General features: G+C 38.8%; 1 protein-coding gene across 1 annotated transcript; it reads right to left on the bottom strand.

Moving 5' to 3' along the window:
• Positions 1-270: 270 nt before the first annotated feature.
• LOC119652487 lies at positions 271-11,975 on the bottom strand. The gene is made up of 3 exons (XM_038056667.1): positions 11,816-11,975; positions 11,423-11,748; positions 271-759 (listed from the first exon to the last, which is right to left on the bottom strand). The coding sequence occupies exons 1-3, from the start codon at positions 11,867-11,869 to the stop codon at positions 363-365; spliced, it is 777 nt and encodes a 258-aa protein (XP_037912595.1). The 5' UTR covers positions 11,870-11,975; the 3' UTR covers positions 271-362.
• Positions 11,976-22,085: the final 10,110 nt, after the last annotated feature.

The raw sequence follows: 22,085 nt of genomic DNA, 5'->3' as shown, positions 1-22,085 counted from the left end.
AGTTCGATGGTCATATTTTCGCTATTGCATTTCCGAATCACGGAGTATATGTTTCAATAATTTATTCTAAGAATTTAGGCGAAAATCCATAAAAATGTAAATTTTAAAGTCTATAATTCACATCAGTTCCATTGTCCAAAGGCCATTCACTACTAAGTGCTAAGTGTTAATGGAAGGAAGTCTAAAGATTAAGGGCCGTCATTTATTTTCGTATCCAGTGGCATCCCCATTTGGAGCTTCTGTCTAATAACTTTTTAAAACAAAACACGATTAACTCATTAACTGATTGTAATCGACTGTAATTACCATTGAATCCCTAACCTAATTTACTTTAATCCTGGAAAAACTTCCTGATACTAATCTTACAAATTTTTTTCACTTTCCGCTCTTCTTGCATCCTCCAAGTTGGCTATTCGCAAACGTTCAAGGGCTTCATGTTGTGCTTTAAAGTGCTCCAATTTTGCTAAGCGTATCTCATCAGAGTCTGGAATTTCCACAGGTTCTGGATCCTTTGGCAAGTTTGTGGCTGAGACTCGAAAGCCAGCTGCATCTGAAACGTAATGGACTGTTTGCAGTTTGTGGTTGCTATCAATATACGAATAAGATCCACGGGTCACGCCGTCCAGTGTTTTTACTTCCTCTTTTGCACTCAGAGCATTTGCATATCCATAATGATATTGCCCTAGTTCATCCTGGCGATGAAATTGACTTGCTGCTGGCCATGATAAAGGTGTTGGGATAGTATAAACAATTGGATAGCTGGTGGTACAGAAGAGAGAAAAGAAAATGAAATTAACTAGAGTAACTTTATTCGAGATGTTTTATATGTAAGTGGCGAAGTTGGTAGTGGTTGTAAATTGAATTTAAAACTGTTTGAGGTGAATGCAAATTTTTTTCTTTGCAGCAAGAAATACACTTAGCGGGAGTAGACTGCAGAAGAAAGGATACGAAAAGAACGCATAATTCATTTACTCCTTGCATTTCAATTTCTTAAATTAAATCTTGTGGATCCTTGTTTCTGATGATGTTGGCTTTTCCGGTATTATCCCAACAACATAGCCGGAAACTTTGCCTGTGGCTTAATTTTCTCAGTTAATTCATTACGAAGATGAGATGTGAGAAGAGGGAATGATTGTCGCATATCAAGAACCAGTCGAGCTTCTCAGTTCTTAATAGTTCGAATTTGAAAAATAACAATCGCCCACCATAATCGCCAAAAAGTCGAATTTCTCTCGTCTTCTTCGAATCAAATTAAATTAAATTTTGATATAATCATGACGCACATCATGGTAGGGTGAAAAGTAATACATAACTTCAGTCACAGTAAAATGCATAATATTTATTCTAGTCAAAAACAATACAAGTCGAAAACCGAAAGCTCGACTATTAAGGTCCAAAGAATTATTGTATTTCTTATATTAGAATATTTGATTGTACGTAGCCAGTAATATATGTATATGCGTTTAGTTTGTCAGATTATTCAGTTTAGAGTCAAATCATATTGATATTCAATTGGTAATGCCATGTTTCGTTTTATAGCTTACATTATCGGAACTTTTTGACCCTGGGATAAATTTAAGGGGGTTTTCAGTTAATTTTCCAGACATATATCAATATACTATGATTTGAGAAGATATCGGCATTCTGAACTTTAGACACCTGCAGCCTCACGATATTTTTTCAGATTGCTGGGTTTGGTGAGAAAATTTTCACGGACAAATTGAAATTATGAAAATGAAGAAGTGATCACTTTCTAGTCGCAGCACACCCTTCTTTTACGACTAATGTTGAAATTATTAATCCAAATCTTTCATTTGATACCCACATCACTATATTCGGTGAAAAATTTGCATATCCTCTTTTTACATGAATGAGATCCCGTTAAACTTAACGCCAAATGATGGTACTCATTGCAACGGTAAAAGTTCACAGTTCCAAACTATATATCTATCAAGTTTCCTGACAATAGATGTAACCATTTCTTAGAAAACTGTGTGACAGGTGGACAGACAGACAGGCAGACAGTGAATCGATTTTAATAAGGTTTTAGGTTGCGCAGAACATTCAAAAGGGACGTTGAAAACTAAACGCGAACCATTACAGAACCTCGAATCCTATTCTGGTAACTTATGTGAGTTCCGGAAACCTTTGACAAAAATAATTTCTCTTTAGTATTTAACACGATAATGGTGGGATTTTGCTCGGCTAAATTCTTTTCAATAATCCTACCTTCATAGTAACAGAAGAAGTAAAGCTAACTGAATTTCTATTTTCCAATTGACAATGCAGGAATAATTCGCACGTTAATAATTTACCTCTTCGTCTTTTTCTTTTCTAGTCTTAGATAGTCGCGAAGTTTTCAAATTATCGTGTAGCACATCAAGCCACCGCTGCCTTGGCCGACCTTTTGGTCGTTTTCCATTGACTCCGATCTTCAGACTAATCTTGGCAATTAATTAATTCTAATTAGTCGGAATTACGTGACCATACCATGAAAGTCGCCCCTCTCGCAATTTTTGCACGATCAGGGCAAACCAATATAGACCGCCGATATCCTTATTTTGAATGTGATCATGGCGTCCAATGCAAAATATTCATCTCCATTACCGCGAAACGCCGTTCGTTGTCTTTTATAATCGACCAACACTCGGGACTGTAGAGGGCGACGAGAATGCTTCTGAGACGTTCGTTGATACGTCGATCATAAAGTACAGCATTTGATCCATATTGGTCTAATAAGTGAAGAAATTTTATAAAACAAACGCTCAGTTTTGGGCCTGATAGTGATGGTGCCTGTTTCATTAGGATCGGCTGTCACAAATTCCGTTTTATTCAGCATCAGTCTGAGATCGGGTTGCATGAGGCAATCATTTAATTTTTGTTCGAAATCAATTTTGCTATGAGACGTTAAGAAAACATCATCCGAATAAAACAGAATAGGGGGCTCTGGAAGTTGTCTCTTGTGGCAAACCGGAAGCTGGACGCGTCAGGTATGAAAGGTTTCGCGTATTCCTTTTATAAATACATTTGAGTTTGCATTTGTCTCATTAGTACCTAGCACATTATATATGCATATATTATGTGCAAATATCCACTTTCATGTGATATTGGCATTCAATGTCTTGAATTTGCACAGAGCAACAACTCTGACCTATTATAACTTTGTTAGTAATAGTGCGATTTCTACCAAACTAGTAGGGTTATGTTCTATGTTATAGCCTACATTACTGCCAAACTTCGTTGTGCTAGAATGAACTTCAGGGTGGTTTTGCAGTCAATTACTAAAAATTATAGTAATATACAATTCTTAACTTTATTGGTATAAAGGGTATTTCGGAGCCTAGGCACTATATATTATAATAGCAGCCTCTTGATTTCTTTCAGGTTTTTTGGTTGAGTAGTTTCTGAGAATGGGCCCGTTAAAGAGATGATCATTTTCAATCCCGCTCGCTCCCCATCTTTCCACTGAACCCAGTCCACCAATTTTTTCGGCACTGCTTGACTCACGATTATTTGAACGATGTTGCAAATACGGTTGTCAAAAAGTGTTCAAAAATCTGCATAGTATGGGACAACAACCGCATCGGAAGAAAATTTCAACACTGCTGGACTACCGCCGATCTTTCATCGGTAAGCGAAGTACCTTTCTTTTCATTAACACAATGGAAGTGCTCGATATCGGATGTAACCGACACCGGCCCCGAGTGTCCAATTTTTCGTAAAAATCTTTGTGAGGTACCGTTCGGGTAACAATGATTATTTCCTATGCTTACCGATTGGCATTCTTGTGAATGTGCCAATTGGCCATCGTAGAGAAGCTAGTGGCAAAGGTTTGTTTTTTCACGAATTTGCCTTCTAAAGTCGCCTTCTAAAGTCACGGCGCGTACCTGGCCTGGTGACCACAAATCGTGCTTTTAACTTGAATCCACAATTCTTCGATATTCGTAATGGCTTTTAATTATGCATTGACATCATTTATTCTTTTTCTCACAAGATCGGCACCATTTAATTCGCGTCGGGTCAGTGCACTCCTCATGTTGTCCTATCGGTGGCTTAATTCACAAAACGGCAATGAACGGCCAATGTTGAGGTACAATGGCTTTATAAGCAACGGCTCCACAGCCAGTGGCGATAAAAAAATGTCGGTAACTTATGATATAGTCGAGTTGCGTTTTAGTGCTCCCACTATAAAATGTAGGAAGTGGAGACAATCGATTGAGGAACCATGTATTCACAAGTACAAGTCGGAGTACAAAATCAACTATACACACTCATTGCGTGCTACCAACCCATTTCCTTCATTGCATCTGTTGTTGTCTGACTTTTCACCCAGATGACCTGTTTGGTCGCCTGCAATGACGGGTTCGACTTCTTTAATGGAATTTAATGCCAATATCACATTGAGTATGTCGTCTTCCCAAATAGAAAAGTTTATTGCCATTTTTACCGGGTTTGTTTTCTATGTCGCAGCACCATCCAATTTCTTGTAGAGCGCAAATATCAATGCGCCTTTCCGAATGGTTCTTGCGAGTGCCTCCGTTTTTCCAGGATATTTAGTGTACTAACACATACTTGTTTTGCTCAGACTAATCTACTTAATTCCTGATACCGTCCATGCGTCAAGAACCTTCGTCTATTTCTCAACAGGATCAAGGTGTCGATTGAGGTGAATGCCCTAACATATCTCAAAGACTTTGTGTGTCTGAACCCGATCGTTTTTGGTTTTAACGACATTGGATGCATTTTCTTAGTTAGCCAGTTGCAGCACCTGTTTTTTTCCTTATCTCAGCATTTTATTTTAGTTTTACTGAGAATAGTATATCTAGGCTTAGGACCAGCATGCCATGTAAATAACATGAAGGATAAAGATCGTCTACGTTATCGAGGAAATATGGACAAGTTTGACGAAGCACGACATCGAGGTTGTTAGCTCCAATAGGAAACATCCCTTTAAGAATGGTTCAGCAACTGAAAAATACTGGAGACTGCAAAATAAAAAGAGTAGTTCAGAGTGAAATTATGCGGTGTTTCCAACGATAAATTAATTGAAATAATAAAACTTGTTGTTTCTTTTTCGTTGGTGTGGGTATTTATTCTTGCAAATACCGATATTTCGGGAACCACTTGTTCAACAAGTTCTTGCAAATACCGATATTTCGGGAACCACTTGTTCAACAAGTGGTTCCCGAAATATCGGTATTTGCAAGGATAAATACCCACACCAACGAAAAAGAAACAACAAGTTTTATTATTTCAAAAAGAGTAGGATATATCGCATCATGTCCAGCAACTGATCGAAAACATATATAGGTAATATGTATATACATTTTATCCCTATGAAAACTTGATAAATAGACAAAGACCAGTCGACTTATAAAACACATCTTTCCTTCACTTCCAAACCAAAATACAAAATACAATAGTTACAAAACTGTCAGAGAAGCCCAGACTTATGAACACAACTTAACACTAATGTGAAAGGCTACAAACCTCAAAGAAAATAGGAGTCCTAAAGAGAGACCTGACTGAGAAGATGCATTTCCGGATTATTTGAATGGATCGATGGATAGATTGAGATAGAACTCAGATATGTTGCAACGTATTGACTCATTGCATGCTCCGCTAAAGTTCATTTACGTTAAAATTTATATTCTCCAGGTTAAGAAGACAATCTATTAAATGCTCCTGATCTTGTCTTTTTTCAAGGTATGCTATTTTCTCTGTGTTATGCTTCTATCTGCAGATCACGAGGCAGTTCAATATGGGAAACTATCTCGTCCTTTTCACTGTAAAACCTAAATGTCGTGTTTCCAGTATACATAGGTGTCCATCGCGGGCAGATGTTGTCATAAACGACAGTAACCGCTTGCGAAATATATTAGTGCCGTCACTCTAGCCTCCTTTAGTTTAATTTTTTCGTCTGTTTGCTATAGGTGAAGCATATAGACCTATACACCTAGAAAAGTAAGGAATACGTTTTATTCCTTCCAAACAGATTTTTGAGAAGGCACACTCGGTTGCTGTCTTCATTCAGATCGAGCAGGCGGCGATTGGCGCGAGACCTTGGGCTGCACATCAATGAAGGTAAGACAAAATATATGGTGGCAACGTCAGCACCGAAGACGAATCAACCAACAACATCAAACCGCACTGGTCAAACAGGAAGAATAAGGATAGGAGAATACAACTTTGAGACGGTTGACAATTTCTCCTATCTAGGGTCGAAAATCACAACCGATAACAGCTACGATGATGAAATCCGCGCACCGTTGTTGTCAGCCAACAGAGCCTATTTCAGTTTACAAAAACTGTTCCGCTCGAAACGTCTCACCATGGGGTCAAAGCTCTTACTGTAAGACTATGATCTTGCCAGTCCTCATGTATTCCTCGGAAACTTGGGTTCTTAGCAAGAAAAATTGTGAACTCTTAGCCTTGTTCGAGAGAAGAATCTTCCGAAGAATTTTTGGCCCCCTACTTGAGGATGGGCGATTCCGTAGCCTACACAATGACGAAATCTATGAGCGATACCATCACCGTCCGGTTGTGGATAAAATCCGGCTCAATAGGTTACGGTGGGCGGATCACTTAATCCGTATGGATGAGGATGATCCAGTCCGGAAAGTCTGTAAGGGCAATATCTTTGGTAGAAAAAGAAGACGAAGCAGACCCTGCCTAAGATGGAGCGATGGCGTAGGTCAGGACGCCAGACAGCTTTTAGGGATATCGAATTGGTGGACCTCGGCGCAAAACCGGGATGTCTGGAGTTCCTTATTAAGGCAGGCCTAGACCGGATACCGGTTGCTGCGCCGTTGATGATGATGATACTCGGTTACAATAACCAAAAGCATTAATAATATTCACAGGCGGGTAAAATCATTTTAAGAAACGTGACTCACGAGGGTTTAAAGAAAACGTGATTGTGAAATTGGCTCAACACCTTTTTTCATATTTTCGCAGGGAGTATGCTAGTATGTGCAGTTCGTTGGGACAACAATGACGTTGCTTTGTGTTCTTCCGCTGAAGTCAATGGGCATTACCATCACTCAAGTAGTGAGGAGCTTTCCTTGAATGCTGCTTAAATCTGGTCCTCAAATTTCCATATAGATAGACAGGATATTTTTTGAGAACAATTGAATGCAGTTCAGTGATCTAGTTGCTAGGGCAATGCCAAATTAGAAGGCCAGCGAAATTGGACAGAATGGTTCGGCAAGATTGTCGCAATATGATGACGTCAAGCTATAAAACCTTATGGTGAAATGTTAAATGGTGCCTGCTAATGAAAAACTAGAGCGATATATTTGTGACATTTTAGGAGGGATGGCACTCCCGTCTGACTTATTACTTAGGGAAAATTATGGTGGCAGTATTAATTGTATATCGCCAATGAGGAAAAGGCTGGATAATAGTGTATGGCAGAATTTTATAGAGCTTTATTAGGGTTTGAACGTTCTAGATTTGAATCGTGATTGACTGACTTGAAACCACATCGCAAGAGTTTATCAACAAAGGCTTCTGGTGTTACTACACACGACGAAAATGGTGTTGGATATACGTATATAACAAAAGGCATAAGGTTTCTCATCTCGGGAGGTATTGTATTAGATCAATTTTGCTTTACGTAGCTCCTGTCTGGGCATCGTCATTGAAGCAAGTAGCAAATGGGGTAAAATTGCATGCCCATACCAGTTAAGCGCATTGCGAACGTTGTGCGCCTACCGTACAATATCAAATGAAGCAGCAATTACCTCTGGCTGAAGTACTATAAGAGTAGCAAAAGATAAAGGACAATAAACTTAAAATGGAATAAATTGCCGCACGGAGAAGTAGATACGACCTAACCTACCTACCGTACATACTCGCTCGGGGCTTGACGAATCCGACATCCGGGAAGATCGGTAAGGACTTGGACCACGTTGTTTTTAACTACCCAAGATTTACCATACACATGACGAAGGTGGAAATTGTCTCCGCGGCACTTTTATCAAACAAGAATATCGTGGGCTGCGGCTTAGCCCCTGATACAACTTGAAGAGCGGTGGAAATATCCATGGAGGTGATCCATAATATGCCGATGAAGGAGCAGCTTTAGACAAAAGTAAAAAATAAAGAAACGAGCCAAGCCCCGCAACGTGATACCAAAATGACAGTCCCGGGGGTAAGCGGTGGAGAAGCGAGTGATTTTAATGAGTAAAACTTTTGCATAACCTTTCAGCGATTACAAAAAAGACAAACAGGCAGGTAAACAGTGGGCCGATTTTAATAATGTTGTTTTATTTCACTGAAACCTTCGAAAGGAATGAACAGTGGCAGAACTCAATCATCACTTTAGGGCCTCGTTGGACCTCAAGAGGCTGGAAAAGGGAGATTCCTCTCTGGCGCGAAGTTTTCTTAAGGGTCCAGAATAGAGGCCTAACCAGAAAAGAGATAATAGGCCGGCTCTCATAGGTTTCACCTGAGCTAGAGTTTTCCATATATGTTCAATCTGGACCCAAACTTTTTATCTACGGCTTTGTGCCCCGTTAATGCGCACTAAATTAGTATTGCAGATGCAGCCGTTTATCTAGGATCACCATGAGGGCTGAATTTGAAAATGAATACTGAAAGGATTTAGACATTTTCAGTTATGAAGACCACTCAAAGGACATTAACACGTTTCGAAAGAAAATGCTTTCCACAAGGTGAAATTTGTTGTATGAATATCTCCAAACAATGCTTCAGTTCATCTCTTTTACAACTTCATGAACTTGGTCATAAACACCCACTAAATATATTTTAACTTTGTTTAACTTGGTTTAGAGTAATTTTCAAAAAGCATCGATCCTTTTATTGCCTTTCAAGTTGATTTGAATAAAATTGACTGAGATTGCTGAAAAGAACTCCGTACCGTAAAAGACTTGAAGTTGAAACTTTAAATTGGCATGTTTGAAATCGGTAACAAAAATAACTCGGAAACTCTTAACACGATCCTTTTGACCTTTGGCAGACTTATTCAATAGACAAAAATGTGGAGCCATCTAATTAACTATGGGGGTATCAAATGAAAGGACTCAATTAGTACTAGCTAATTTTTGATACCGGGGGAAACATAGAGGAGTGAGAGCTCGCAATGTGTGCACAAAAAGTGAAATTTACCCGAAACCCCCTTAAGTTTTTTTTAATTATTTTTTATTTTTAAGAAATAGGTAACAATATTATGAACAAAAACAAGTCGGAATACCGGAAACTCGCGCTTCGGGTATAAAGGTTTTGTGTTCATCTTATGTAAGAGACGCACATTTCTCTGTCCGTATATAGCTACAAATCCAACATAATCCTTCATATTTTTCCAAACTACGAGACATACGTACATATTAGAGCCATAGATATCACGCTCACCCTAAACAAACAAACTGCCTATTACCTGCTGTACACATATATGCACGTATCTAAATTTATCGTACCCATATTTCCGATTTACGTCTTATATCTATCTGAATTAGGCACTACCCGCAAAGTTCATTAGCACGCATATATTATATACCTACATACACACATGTCTGGTTGACAAATAACTAAAAAACTAAAACAAAATAATTGTCTGGGACCCAATTCATAAGAATTCATTTCGTTGTGGTATTGACGAATTGATATGTGATGATGACGTCATGCGGGTTGTAGAGTGCACGAAATTCACAAAAAATTGTAAAGTTTCACCCCCAATAACTTTGTTAATAATAGTTGGATTTTCTTCAAACTTGACCAAACTGTGCACTATATTCTTCGTTATACTCATGCCAAATTTTGTATTTCTGGGATGAACATAAGGGGGGTGCCGGGTAAATTTCTAAAATGTGGAAATATACTATTATTAACTTTATTTGTGCAGATATCGAAACCGGATATATTTTGAGGCCTAGATTTCGTAGAGATGCACCACTGTGATTTTTTCCAGATTTTTCGGTTGGATAGGTTCTGAGAACGAGACCTGTTACACTTTTTGTGGGTCATATTTTCAACCCTTACTCCCCTATGTTTCATCTAATATCAAATATTGAACCAGATTCGAAAAGTACTAATTGAGACCTTTCATTTGATACCCTACTTGGCTACATTCTGTGAAAAAAAAATTTGCACCCTCCATTCACATGTACGAAGAGCCCCCCCTTAAACTTAACGCGAGATGGCGCCACTTACTGCATGTAAAGGGATCACCAGATTACATACTCTCACCAATTTTCGTGACAATCGGTCTAGCCGTTTCCGAATAAATCGGGTGTGACAGACAGACAGACAGACAGACAGACAGACAGACAGACAGACAGACAGACAGACAGACAGACGGACAGACGGACAGACAGACACCGTCACCATTCTAATAAGGTTTTGTTTCACACAAAACCTTAAAAACAATCTTTTAAACTAACAAAAATAACTTAAACCGAATGGCCACTGTGGGCTCTCAAAATTTTTGAATAACGATTTATAAACAGAGAAGAGAAACAGTAAGAAATAAAAATCTAATTTTACAATAAGTTGTCGGGACATGATCAAAAAACTCGACAGAATTCATCCCCTTTAAGTTAGAAGTACCAAATTTGGTACGGTGATAACTAATAACATAATACATAATTGAAAAGTTTAATAGAAATTTAACTATTATTAGACTAGAAGGGGGTATTTCACGTGAATTCAAGCACTCTAAGACGTGTATGCCGTCATCAGCATATAATAGACTCATATGAACGATGGAGTTGGAGGTTAGAAATAGATATCTATATCAAGGAATATTTTGAATTGGAGGTAGACGCGAATGGGAAAACGTAAATAGGGAATTCTCACAGAAGATGAACACAAAACCTTTATTCCCGTCCAGCTTCCAGTTTCCCGACTTGTTTTAGTAAAAAAATTGAAGCATTATTTTTGACTGTCCGTCTTTTGTGAAAAATGCATATTTTTTTTAAATCCTCAGATTAAATATTGCTATTTAACAAAGTCTATCGGCACTGTTTGTTTGGTTGATTCAGTTCGCCACAATTTTGGTCACCGCAAAACATAAAAACAAAAATATATTTTTGACGGCCATTTGTAACATAACCGCCAAATATTTCTAGTTGAAAAATGTACGAAAGTTGTTCAATGTCTGCGCTTTAAGACGATATAATGATCGTTCAAAATGTTTGCCATGACCTGATTTTCTGCACAAAAACCCCTAAAGTCATGAACGATTTAGAACTAAACCCTTGAATAATGATAGCTCCTAAAACACTACCAAACAGTCTCATGGTTATCCGAAAAACTTTTCCCACAGATTATCACTTTAACTTAACAAGGTTACCACTTAGCATTTTGTCCGAGGATACCACAGGCACAACACACAAGTCGCATGAAATGAAACTTAACTTAACTTAACTAACTTAAAGTTTCCATTTGATTGTTGTCTTACCTGAATGTGTAATACTTTAAGTCGCCATTGGTCCGGGGCATTGACGTTGGTAATTTTACAATTTCGACTCCATTTTCTCTATCCTTTACAGTTTCACCATTTACACCTAATTTTGAAGATGCTCCATCATCGCTTTCGACTCCTTCATTCTGGTAATTGGATAATTGCTCTTTCAGGGCAACATCGTACGTGTATGGATGAAACAATGTTGGGTTGTGATAGGAATAGCCCAGGGCATACGGGATAGGACTTGGGTAAAGGTAATTATGAGCTGCGAGAACATGGGAATCGGATAGTGCTAACAGCCAGCATAGCGTGATCACAACCTAGGGCAAAACATTTGATAGCTAAATAAATAACGCAGGGACAGACTTTGGTAAATACAATACCTACCGCTGGTTTCATGTTTGTACTGGTAATTCCTTGATTGATCCGAAAAGACAACATGGAGGTGGTGAAGTAGAAGGTGGGCTGCAACACACATTACAATGTTGGACTTGAACTATTTTCTTTAAGTGAGTTGTATGGCTTTTATATATTTGCCGTTGCATGACGAGTTAACTTCTTTCTTGAGGCCTAGAATTTTCCAATTCTGACTCAATGGTAATAACAAGTTGCATGCCACCGTTCGAATTTAAGGGGTATTTTCTTACTCCAGTTAAATGCATATGAACAAAGATTTTTTAAAACTTGGGAATGAATTCTATTCAATATAATGCCTGAAAGTATTCATAAACTGTTGACTTTATTTATAAGTGACACTACACTAATGAAAACACCCGAAGGTAGTACCTATTCATATTGATTCGGCCTATCACATCTTTCTTCAAAAGAATGCTTCCAAAATAGCTTGAGTTCTTTATATTTTTTAAATCGAACATAATTAATTGGCATTAATCCAATCCTACTTTCCAAGTTCATTCCAGCACTACATGCAGGACAATATGTATGTGCCCTTTTTAAAATTCCGCCTAAGAACATACCCTTAAGTAATTTATGCACTTGATGCAAAACAGGAACCAGTCGTTTTCCGTTTGAAGAAGTAGACGACAAGTTCAAGTTGATTCAATTAAAATTCTAATTTGTTGTTTCCTTTGCGAACGTAGAATGAAGAACATGTTTACGATATCTATTTTGAGAGACATCTGGTTGAGGATTTGTTCTTAAGTACGTTAAATTGTTTTTGATATAGTTTCCAATTAAATATTTAGAACATAAATTAATCCGCTCTCACTTTGTCGGTTGAAAAAAGGAGAAGAATTTCCAGAAAAAATCAAGTGCTCTGATGGGACAGGGAGCCTCGAAAAAGTCATCTAGGCCTGGACCAGATGGAACGTTTTGATTGCAAATATCTCTACTAATGCTCAAGATTGTCTCTAGAATGCAGGCTTTTTAAAATTTGAACAAACGAAGCTTTCCAGATTGATCACTTTACTCACTTTACTCTTTCCCTAATACGTTAAATAATTCGGATAAGCGTCAGCCTGCTGGTGGTTGGATGCAAAGACTATTCACAACGCGTGCCTATTCTGAGCTAAAAGCCATTCCGATGACAGTATTCTAGCTAAGTTTTCTTGCAAAGAAATAATGTGACTTTGTGACCGTTTTATGTAAGAAACTTTGGCAGAGAAAAACTGGTTCCTTTCTTCTGACTTCATTTTATATTTTGAAAACTTTGTTACTTTGATACGATAGTCATGAGTATGTCAGACTAGACAGTTTAATATGATATTGACATCATGTCTTAACGTACAATAAACTTAAATGAAAACACAACTTTAACCTCCTATAATAATAATAATAATCGTTGGCGCAACAATCCATGTTGGATCAGGGCCTTGAAGTGTGTTAGAGCACTTCATTCAAGAGCGTAACGGTACACTACAGTACACTGTAGGAGGCAATGTGGTCAGCATTGCGCTCGCTCGATTTGATTCAGGTTCCATCACTTTCATCACAGAATTTACAGACAGCGTCCGTAGATATCCTAGTTTCACCAAGCGATAGTTTAGCCTATAATGAACAGTGTATATTCACACTATTCTTTGTTCTCCTTGGTGGGGTTTAAACAATCTTTCAGCTACTTGGTTTCGTATCCCTTCATGATCACCTTAGACTGTTCTATACCTGGTAAGTTTGCTCGCTAAAGTTCCCTCAGCGACTCTCTCCATTTTTCAATGTCGTGGCCAAGAATACATTTCCGACTCCACAGAATGGCTCCGGCTCGTATAGCGACGTCGATACTCCTTTCCTGGTCAGCTCATCCACTATCTGATTGCCTTTTAACCCAATGTGGCCTGGAACGAATCGAGCGTAATCAGTTTGTTAAGGCATTCCAATTTCAGTTTGGAATTACCCTGGCAGGACCTAAGTACCTTAATAGCCACTTGGCTGTCATGTAATATAACAATGTGCTTCCCCCGTAGTTCCTTTCGAGGTTGATGGAGGCAGGTCAGTCTATGGCGTATATTTCCGCCTGAAATATGCTGGTGTGCTTACTCATTGGTTCAAAGTGCATTTTCCTTGGTCCGATGACCCTGCTCTCTCTACCGTAAAGGATCCAGATATACTAGGTATTCAGTTGCTGGTTTAAGCCGTGTGTCAATGGCACTCTCCTAGTTCGCCCTGTTGCTCCAATGTGTTTCAAGCTTCTTATCAAGGTGAAAGTAGAAAGAGTATCAATTTTCCTTCGATTTAGGCAGCTCTCTATCTCAATGGCACTCGCGAACATTCAAAAGATCACCATCCTTGCCTAGAACTGTATATGCATATGGAGAGGAGTCTAGGGATGCCGTTGAGCTAGTTCTCATTGTCGCACTGATACACATACAAGTCAGCCTCTGAAGTTTGTGTAACTCCTTGGCTCGTCTGCTGATTTCTGTTCTGTTTGCCAACCGGTAGATAATCATTGCCCTTACTATGGCAGTGTGTATCCAGTGTAGTATTTTCTGGGTGCATTCTCATTTTTCTTTGCGATGAACTTGCATGTAACCCTAGACCTGTATTCCTGTGGTTGTAAGCTTTCCTAGGAGTCCATCAACTACCATGCGCCACATTAATGGTGGCAATACACAACTTTGTGACCAACCTTTCTTAATGTTCTTGATAATAGAATTTGTGCCTGTTGGCACTTCTATTTACTTACTTTGTAACATTCTGCCTTTCTCATTCTGACTAGGTTCCCGTTCCACCAAGGGTCCCCTTGCTCTCCTGGTAGTCTTTATTATTCTACCTACTTCCTAGTTGCCCTTTATGACGAATCGATTATTCTGTGATCCAAAGCATTAGGCCCATTCCTTCCACCCTTTAATTCTTGACCAAGTTGCTTATTAGAGTATTCCTTAAAGTTATGTATAGTTCCTCTTGCCTGATGCTGGTCACAAATGTTGGAGTGTTTCTTAGGTTATATGCTTCTAAATAAGTACTAAGGATGCATTCCAGAAGGTACTAGCCGCTCCGATTAATGTCGCTGCTTCCCCAGACTTCATTTTCGATGCAGCCGAGAAGAAGTAGTGGCGCCTTCCTGTCCTAGAGCTTCGCTGGTATAAAGATTAATTCCGGTGTCATCCGGGGGTGGTCCCTTGGAAATTATCATGATGCTATGCCTACCTTTCGAATTTTTTCCGCCGCTTCTAGTGAGACTTGGCCCCAGATTTCCCTTTTCTTGTGCTCGGGGTTAGATTTCTTGGAAGTGTTTCCTCTTGCAGGCCGATCTCCGCTGCTTCTCGCTTTCTTGGCTCTGACGCCAAAGTTTGGTCTGTCCTAAGCCTTTTTGAGGGCCTCATGTGGTTTTAGCCCGCAGATAGCAGTGAGTAACCGCACCATTGAGACCTGTCTTCTTCCTGACGTCTGATATCTTGACCTCAGACATACCTTTGCTCGTTCCTGCTTTTTGAGCGTTTCGCATAACACCTTGGATTGACGGAGGTGTTTTTGGACTCCTCGATCTAGGTCCGCTTTGCTAATAGTAGAGTCACCTCGTACCTGGTGTGGCTGTCACCGCCCACTTAAGGTCACCGGTTAACCTCGCTAATAAGTTTTCCAGCAAACTTTTCAGTATTATGTCGTAAATGATGGCCTATATCAAGATGAACCTGCCTTTTGGAGTGGTTTAGTAAATTTCCCAAGCGATGAAATGGAAAAAAGTTTTTCCTTTCGTGATTATAAAATTTTTTGTCTAACAAGTACCGAATTACTGAAGGAGGGAACAACTAATTCTCGAAATACAGTGATTATTTAATAAATACTTTCTATTTGGGAAAATAACAACTTCCTTCAAAACCGTTAATTTCAACGCAGTTTCACAAGAGGTAGAGAGAGAGTGGAAGTAAAGAACAAAGGTCATTCCCGTACAGAAATTGCTATGGAGCAGATTCATGAACTAGGAGAGTGAGTTATGTGAATACTAAGAAAGGAAACTCGGACACCTGGCAATTAAAAATATCGTCATGGTCGTGTCGTAAAGTAAAGGATTGAAACTGCTTCTCCGACAGTATTGTAGTCAACACAGGTGATTCTCAATTGAAAACCCGTCCATAGGAGGACAAAGGAAGAAGGATTAACCGTCTAGCAACCAACAAGTACCTAACAAGCAAGAAGGAGTGCCGTCTATTATGAGATAGGAGACTAAATCCTTCATATGTAGAAAAGTGGTTCCCTAAGCATAACGGAAAGAGTCCTCATACGAATAAAAAATGCACTTTGGATTCATCAAGGTTAAGCCAAAAGATAAGGTGAAAACTTGAAACTCTGCATTTCAGGCATAGATGGTTTTGTGTATTTCTTAAGTAAGAATATTTGTGTGAACATTTGTCCCATATGCACCTAGCTCTCAATGTTTACGCATTTAGTACTCACTTCACTGTGATACTGACATTCAAAGTCTTAGATTGCATAAACTCACACAAGAGACAATTTTGACCTAACATAACTATGTTAGTAATACCGAACTTGATAGTAGTTTCATGCACCATATTGTAACCTATAGGATGAACCTAACTGGGGTGATCTGTCAATTTGTAAAAAAATGTAATAACATAGGACATGAGACAGTATACTTTCAGCTTTGGGTTTTTTTAGAATCTGGGTTGTTTCCGAAAATTAATCTGTTTAACAAATTATCACTTTACGCCGCTCGTATTCCACCATTTTGTATCGAGAGTCCGAATTTAAGTCAGCTTTGGAAAGTACAAATACATTTAACGAAATAAATTTTTACAACCCGTTTTGCATGTTCGAGGCGGAGGTCATTGGATGAGGAAATTCACTGTCGAATATAGAGGATGTGGTACTCTTCTTTCGCCCATCTTGGCATCATTTTTACTATAAGAGGTGAAGTGGATAATTACCTAAGAGGAGAGAGAATATGTTAGTTTAGGTAGTTAGTTCTAAAATACACTTGCTCTATCTTAGCTCATGCCATGCTATGTTAAAATAATAGTAAATATTTGCAGCCAACACCCAGGTAATCGTCTGTAATTTAAGAACGAAGCTAAGGAGTGGAGATGAGATATATGAGAAATAGATGGACTAAGAGACATAAGGGAAGGTTAGCTTGAGCAGTACTGAATAGAAATCTTAACTGTCGATAAAATAGCAAATTCCTACCCTTCAGGCTGTTTATCATCATGTCATACTCAGAAATCAATATACGCGATTAACCAGGAGGTAAAAGAACGTATCTATAAAGAAAATCGGAAAAGCCTTGTGCAACTCATCTGCGTGCTATTGAGATGCTCTGGACTGACACAACAATAAATAAAGAATTCCGTGCCAGATAGCTGTCGCCACATTTATGTGAAAGCGAAAGTAGCGGGGAATAGATCGTACATGGACAAAGCGCTACAACTCTATTGCATTGAAGCTGATTTCATCAGTTTTGCGGATTGACCAGGTTTGTGTAATATGTTTCAACTTCCTCCATTTGTCCGTGGCAGGCGTACTATTCTCCTACATTGCTCTGCACGATTTGTGTTTGGGGCAAACCACTGGTTGGCCATTTGAGGGAATTATATTGGTTACTACCTGCACATGTCTCCCTAGAGTATTTGACACTGACATGCACTAAAACTAAACAAGTCGGAATACCGGAAGCTCGCGCTTCGGGTATAAAGGTTTTGTGTTCATCTTATGTAAGAAATTTCAACGCACATTTTTCTGTCCGTATATAGTTACAAATCCAACATAATCCTTCATATTTTTCCAAACTACGAGACATACGTACATATTAGAGCCATAGATATCACGCTCACCCTAAACAAACAAACTGCCTATATCCGAATAATGTACACATATATGCACGTATATAAATTGATCGTACCCATATTTCCGATTTACTTCTTATATCTATCTGAATAGGCACTACCCACAAAGTTCATTAGCACGCATATACTATATACCTATATACACAGTTGATATTCATATACAAATGACTAAAAAACTAAAACAAAATAATTCTTTGGGACCCCATTCATAAGAACTCATTTGGTTGTGGTATTGATGAATTGATATGTGATGATGACGTCATGCAGTCGTGCATGAAGAGTGCCCGAAATTCACAAAAAATGGTAAAGTTTTACCCCCTATAACTTTGTCAATAATGGTTGGATTTTCTTCAAACTTGACTAGCACTGTGCACTATGTTCTTTACTATACGTATGCCAAATTTTGTACTTCTGGGATGAATATAAGGGGGGTTTCCGGGTAAATTTCTAAAATGTGGAAATATACTATTATTAACTTTATTTGTGCAGATATCGGAACCGGATATATTTTGAGGCCTAGATTTCGCAGAGATGCACTATTGAGATTTTTTTCAGATTTTTCGGTTGGATAGGTCCTGAGAACGAGACCTGTTACACTTTTTGGGGGTCATATTTTGAGCCCTCACTCCCCTATGTTTCACCCAATATCAAATATTGAACCAGTTTCGAAAAGTACTAATTGAGACCTTTCATTTGATATCCCACATGGCCACCTTTTATAAAAAAAAAATTTGCACCCTCCTTTCACATGTATGGGGAGCCCCCCCTTAAACTTAACACAAAATGGCGTCAGTTGCTGCATGTAAAGGGAACGGCAGATTACATACTCCTACCAATTTTCGTGATAATCGGTTCAGCCGTTTCCGAATAAATCGGGTGTGACAGACAGACAGACAGACAGACAGACAGACAGACAGACAGACAGACGGACAGACAGACATCGAATCGATTCTAATAAGGTTTTGTTTCACACAAAACCTTAAAAAAGCCAAAAAAGGAAAATTAGAACGTCGCCGGGGTACAGGGCGTTCATATAAGTTCACATTATATGATGATGACGTTATATACGTCTCAAAGTGGAATAAATTTACCTGAAATGCGAAACTTGGACTTTCTATAACTTTGTTAATAACAGTTGGATTGCGTTCAAACTTTTCAGAATTATGTAGGGTATCACATATATATTATCGCCTATGCTTGTATTTCTTGGCGGGTTTTCTGGTAAATTTCAATAGCATGGTAATATACTATTATTAAGTTCGTTTGTGCAGATATCGGAATGGGTTGTATTTTGAGCCTAGATTTCATATAGATGCATCACTGCATACCACTGACAAAAAATCAGTAGTGGTACCGTTAACATACCAAGCTCCAGTTGTTGACTTTCTTTACTAAACTTACCTTAGAGACCTTATGCTTGTTTAAGGTTTTGTTTGCAAAATAAGACCTTATTAAAATCAATCCAATGCCTGTCTGACTGTCTGCCTGCCACACCAACTTTTCTCAGAAACGGTTTTAGCGATTCACACGAAATTTGGTGAGAAGGTGGAAACTGTGAACGCCCAGACATGCAGTGAGTGTCGTCTTTTTATGTTGCACATACAAGTGGGATAGCTCTCCACTCAAATATACTCACATCAAAAGCAAACCAAACCTGAAATGCCGAGCTTCCGGTTTCGCCACTTGTCTTCAGTTTTCCTCAATTGTTTGGGTTCGAAGGTCATTAATTTAAGGTTTTAGAAGTTTTTTGACTATTTTTTTTTTGTGTAAAACAAAACCTTATTAAAATTCGTTTACTGTCTATTTGTCAGTCTGTCTGTCCGCCACACGTATTTTTCTCAGAAACGGTTATAGCGATTGACACCAACTTTGGTGGAAAAGTGGTGAACGCTCACGCATACAGTGAGATATACCCTCCCACGACTAATTTAAGAGAGGTCCGCATACATGGAAAAGGGAAGTGTACATTTTTTTTTCATTAAATATATTCAAAGGTCTCGGTTAGTACTTTCCAAAGCCGGTCTTGGTTTTAACATTTGTTGGAAAGCTGGAGAGTGCGGGGGGTCAAAAGCGATCATTTTTAATGAACCTGCCCAACCGAAAAATCTTAATAAAATAACGAAGCTCTCACTGCACTTCCATATCTGAAACGTCCTGCTTCCAATTTCCCGATTTATATCTAATATGATAAACATGTTTTTTAGTTCAACGGTGATGTAAAATTCATACATGTAGATATACTGAAATCACTTTCTGGAGTACCTCAGGGACCCTTCTTGGTATTTTACGGCATTAAGTTTGGTGCCGTCTTCGATGAAGATAATACTTCCTAGATATACAAATTGATCAACGTTGTCAATGCTGTCTCAATTATTGTAGATACGAGGAGCGGGGTGACCAAACAGATTAAGAATCTTAGTTTTCAAAATTGCTTGGCCGAAATATGAAACTTGGGAAAATTGCAATGTGTTTCAGAAAATGACTAGTTTGCCTGAAGAAAGTAATATTTTTTTCAGTATTTACTACGACGACAACCTGGATTGATACCCACGATGGAGCGCACCTTCAGGACCGTTTCAAACGATGCAACGTTCGTCATTTCGGGATTGACGACATTTTGGCGGAAGTGAAGTTCACGTTTCTTTTATTGCAAAACATCTAAAGAGATAAATATAGCAACCATCGAAACGCTTCAGGTATGACAGGCTTTGTGTATTTCTTATATGAAAATTTTTGAGTGAACATTCATTCCATTTTCACCTAGCACGTAGTATATATGTGTAAATACATTATGACAGAACAGAAAAATAGGTTATCAACCCTCTGCATTGAACAACTCTCAGGCCACCAACATAATTTTCGCTCGACGCAAAATCATCATAACGCACACAAAACACCCACAATGCACAATGCACCATGCCCAAGTAAGAAGTCGGAGACCTTCACCCTGCACCACGCAACCGGCTAACCAGGTGCGAACTGGTAACCGAAGAATTCCGTCAATTATGCTTGCAAATAGTATAGCGAATGAAACTCTGACGATATCATTCTACAAGTTCATCACGGTCAAGATGGAAACTCCCGGGAATAATTAATTTCGTATTTAAGAACAACAAGTCGGGAAACCAGAAGCTTGACGCTTCAGGTATAAAAGGTTTTGTGTTTCCCTATGTGAGGAACATAACGTAGTTCTTCATTGGCTTATAGCATTGACCCGAGATATTGAAATCTTTCAGTACTGGGCAGGTTACTGCCATTGCCAGAACTGAACGATTTAAATATCTCGAAGGGCAGGTTACCGACATTGCCAAAACTCAGCGATTTAAATATCTCGAGGGGCAGGTTACTGCCATTGCCAGAACTCAGCGATTTAAATATCTCGAATCAATGCTATCTGCCAATGGAGAACTGTGTAATGAAATTATTTCACACATTAACGCAACCTGGATGAAGTGGCATTCCCCAACTGGTGTTCTTTGTGGTCGACGTATCAGCGCACGTCCCAAATCTAAAATTTACTGCAATGTCGTCCGTCTACCGCTCCCTATAGTTCTGAGTATTGGCCGACTATAAAGGTCAATGAACGGCGTTTTGCGGTAATGGGGACGAAGATGTTGCTTTGCACTGGTGGCATGACACGTTTCGATTACGTCTGAAATGAGAATATCCGGGAACGAACGAGTTTGCACCGATCGTGGAAAAACTGCAAGAAGCCGGCCAAAACAATAGTGGCTTGATATGCTGGATGGGGATTTAAAGGTCTCAAGGTTACATCCTAATCAGGCATTTGATAAAATAAAATGACGAAACCCGTCACCACAGGCCGACCCCGCTTGTGAACTGAAGGCTGAACAAAAAGAAAAAGATGTGAGGAGCGACGAGTGCACGACAGCTCCGTGTAATATAGCCAAAAATTCCATTGCCCTCTATTTTCTAGAAAGCGATTTAAATAAATCATTTGATGGAAAGCCCTGTGTTGATAATGGTCGACCTCATACGCCTCACACCCTGAGTTTAATATTATTAGCAAATGCCAACAATTTAACTAACATCAAATATAAAAAAGGGCTAGGGAGAATTAGATTCTTCTTGAATGGAATTTTAATAGTTCACTCGAATTTCAATTATTCTCGTTAATTATGACGTCAGCATCTTATTTGTATGGCTTAGGATGCTGTTAATTAGCACGAAATTGATAAGTTTGAACTTCTATAACTTTGACATTAATAGTTGGATTTTCATGGCTTGGCACTGTCCTCTATGCCGGTGCAAAATTTGGTACACCTAGGATGAGCTTAAGGGGGGTTTTTTAGTCAATTTCTAAAAGTTGATAATATACTATTAGTAAATTTATTTGAGCAGATACCGGAATGGGACATCTCTCGAAGATTAGATTTCAC

This window comes from Hermetia illucens, chromosome 3, assembly GCF_905115235.1.
Source record: "Hermetia illucens chromosome 3, iHerIll2.2.curated.20191125, whole genome shotgun sequence".
Taxonomy (NCBI): Eukaryota; Metazoa; Arthropoda; class Insecta; order Diptera; family Stratiomyidae; genus Hermetia; species Hermetia illucens.
The sequence above is the reverse complement of the archived record's forward strand: the minus strand, read 5'-3'. Positions and strand labels throughout refer to the sequence as shown.

Coding starts and splice junctions, on each gene's coding strand:
- LOC119652487 (XM_038056667.1), bottom strand. CDS start 11,869: ATGTTGTCTTTTCGGATCAATCAAGGAATTACCAGTACAAACATGAAA. Junction 11,749..11,815: donor GTACAAACATGAAACCAGCG/GTAGGTATTGTA, acceptor GTTTTGCCCTAG/GTTGTGATCACGCTATGCTG. Junction 760..11,422: donor TTAAAGTATTACACATTCAG/GTAAGACAACAA, acceptor CTGTACCACCAG/CTATCCAATTGTTTATACTA.